This window comes from Sardina pilchardus, chromosome 24 (genome assembly GCF_963854185.1).
Source record: "Sardina pilchardus chromosome 24, fSarPil1.1, whole genome shotgun sequence".
NCBI lineage: Eukaryota > Metazoa > Chordata > Actinopteri > Clupeiformes > Clupeidae > Sardina > Sardina pilchardus.
The window spans coordinates 10,353,994-10,356,589 of record NC_085017.1 but is presented as its reverse complement, the minus strand read 5'-3'; the positions used below and the strand labels follow the sequence as shown (position 1 = coordinate 10,356,589).

At 48.5% G+C, this 2,596-nt stretch overlaps 1 protein-coding gene across 1 annotated transcript; it reads right to left on the bottom strand.

Annotated features, from left to right (window-relative positions):
* Positions 1 to 839: 839 nt before the first annotated feature.
* On the bottom strand, positions 840 to 2,576 carry dpm3 (dolichyl-phosphate mannosyltransferase subunit 3, regulatory). The gene is made up of 2 exons (XM_062530032.1): positions 2,527 to 2,576; positions 840 to 2,011 (listed from the first exon to the last, which is right to left on the bottom strand). Exon 2 carries the CDS (start codon positions 1,974 to 1,976, stop codon positions 1,698 to 1,700), a length of 279 nt encoding a protein of 92 aa, XP_062386016.1. The 5' UTR covers positions 1,977 to 2,011; positions 2,527 to 2,576; the 3' UTR covers positions 840 to 1,697.
* Between the last annotated feature and the right edge of the window lie 20 nt (positions 2,577 to 2,596).

Sequence of the window (2,596 nt, the reverse complement as noted above, 5' to 3'; positions counted from 1 at the left end):
GCGCTCTCCCTCCACCGCCCAGAGACGTGGGCGTGATATCACAGAGATTAAATGGCTCAGGAGTTTGAGCCGAGGAACATGACAAGTGCCCCTACTTACCCCACCCGCCCCCGTCCCCAATCACCCCATCTCCACCGCCCCTGAGATTAAATGGCAGCCATTCAACTCCTGAGGTGGAGTTTGAGCTCAGGAACATGACAAGTGCTCCCCCCTCCCCCTGTCCCCCAATAGGTGAATTCGACTTCATGTAGCCGTCTTTAAGACGACTGCAGGCGTGATTATTTCTGACATTCTGATACTTTTTCCAACCGGAGTTGTGCATACGTCATGGTTGAAAACGTATCAGAAATCTCAGAAATAATCACGTCTGCAGTCGTCTTTAAGACGGCTACATGAAGTCGAATCCACCTATTCACCCAATCACCCCATCACCATCGCCCTGACGACTGGTAGGTTGTTTCCAACCCATAACGAGCGGTTCTTAAAACAGTCTTTGTTTGGACTCCGCAGGGGACTGCATAACAGGGGGCCCTTGGTTCCCATTTCGGATACTGGAAGAGGCCGACAGGCTAAGCGGCCAACAATATCAGATTAATCCTGAAACTGGACAAATTTAGCCGGCGTGTTGTGCAGTTAGTGGCTGCGGGATTAGGGTTCTGCGAGCCAAACACACCACCCCCTGCGAAATGGAAGCATTGTTAATGTATTCGTCTCCTCAGACGCGCATCTAGAGTATCACAGGAGGACAATTTGTACTTTTCCATCACGGAGACCAGTCTACTCAAATGCTGGTCAGAGCAGACTTTATGGGGGGGCCATCATTCATTGAACACACATCATTTTCAACAGGGAGCTTTTAATCACAGAGCAACAGCTACCCACTATGCCAGGGAGAGGGAGAGAGAGAAAGAGAGAGAGAGAGAAAGAGAGAGAGACAGAGAGAGAGAGAGACAGAGAGCAAAAGAGAGACAGTGAGCAAGAGTGAAACTCTCGGACACATGCGGAATGCGGACTCCGTCCCGAGCACCGCTGAAGCCGCGGAGGACAACAGCTCCGTTGGGCCACATCAGAAAGTCTAATTCCAGAGTAACCTTACACTCGGCCCTCATTAGCATAACCACACAGCTATTTGACTTAATAAGATGTGTAAGCCCTCCAGAGAGGCCAGCTCACCCCACCCACACATCTCCTCCCAGCTTCAGCTTAATATTCATGCCCTGAACTAGTGCGCGGGACTTGGCTGGAGGGCGAGTGCTTTCTGTCTGATAACAGTCCGTCGCGTTAGCGGCGTACGAGTGTCTCTCATTGCCCGCCCACAGCACTCCTAGAAAAGGGGTGGTCACGAGTAGCTGAGACGGACACATATTTTGGACAGCGGACAGTCTCGTTATCGCAGCCGCAGCATAATAAGTAACGATCTCACAAATCTCCGTAGCTCATGATTTTTTCTATATTGCTGTGCCAGGACTTATAAAAAATGTTCATGAAACTGATGCTGGCAAACACATGAATGTCTCTTAGCAAATTATGTCCATGTGGTGACTGCGCCGTGTGTGTATTCATGAGACAAAAATCTTCTTATGAACTGTGTGTGTGTGTGTGTGTATTTGTGTGTGTGTGTTATATGAGTAAGTGCATGCCTGAGTGAGTGAGTCAGTCAGTGTGTACGTGCATCACGGTCTCAAGAGTCTGTCGTCTCACATTTTTAATCCTTTCTTCCTCAGGTCCTCTTTGGCTTCCTGGATTTGTGCCTGGAGCTCCTTGGCAGCGTCCTCGCAGTCGTTGAAAGTTGCCACCCGGTAGCCCACTGTGGCCAGTGAGTAGCAGCCAAAGGCCACCAGCAGGTACACTGGCATCGGCCACGCCACCTCCCGGTACACTGGTGGCAACCTCAGGTCCAGCAGGTCAAAGGTCACCAGTCCCCAGGCAACGCCGATCAGGGACACCCCAAACAGCCACTCGAGCAGCTTGGTCATGATGGGGTTATTCGTGGGACAACACAACTATGAAACTAGACATGTCCCCACAAGACAAGAGAAAAAGAGAAAAAGAGCAAATTATGACAAAACAAACACGACAGCTTTAGCTTGGTTTGATAACGTTAATAAATGGACGGCACCTCCATCAGCAGTAGCTGAGAAACAGCCAACAGGTGAATGAACGACAAATCCTGACATCACCGTGTAGTGACGCATTTACATCAGGTTAAAGAAAGGCAACACCTCGGGCTGTGATTAACCAAAGGTACGGCAGTTTGGGATGAATTAGACTACAGGTCTCTGCCGATGTAATTTTCAACAGAACTTGTGGCGAGATTTCATTCAAAGAGCTCGACATTGCTGCTAATGTTGCTGTTAGCTAAAACAAACCAGCTTCACCCAAGTTCCCGTTTTAGCGTATCTTCGATGAAAGCATATTTACAGCTTCCATTTACCTACTATAAAACACATACACAGATAAATAGAATATATTGCATCCTATTTCAGTATAAAAGCAAACAGTTACAGGATTAATCCGATTTCTTACCAGATAGACTCATAGACTAAGCCAGCTCACCACTTCTGGTAGTGTCGCTGTCGCAAGATAGTGACGTCAT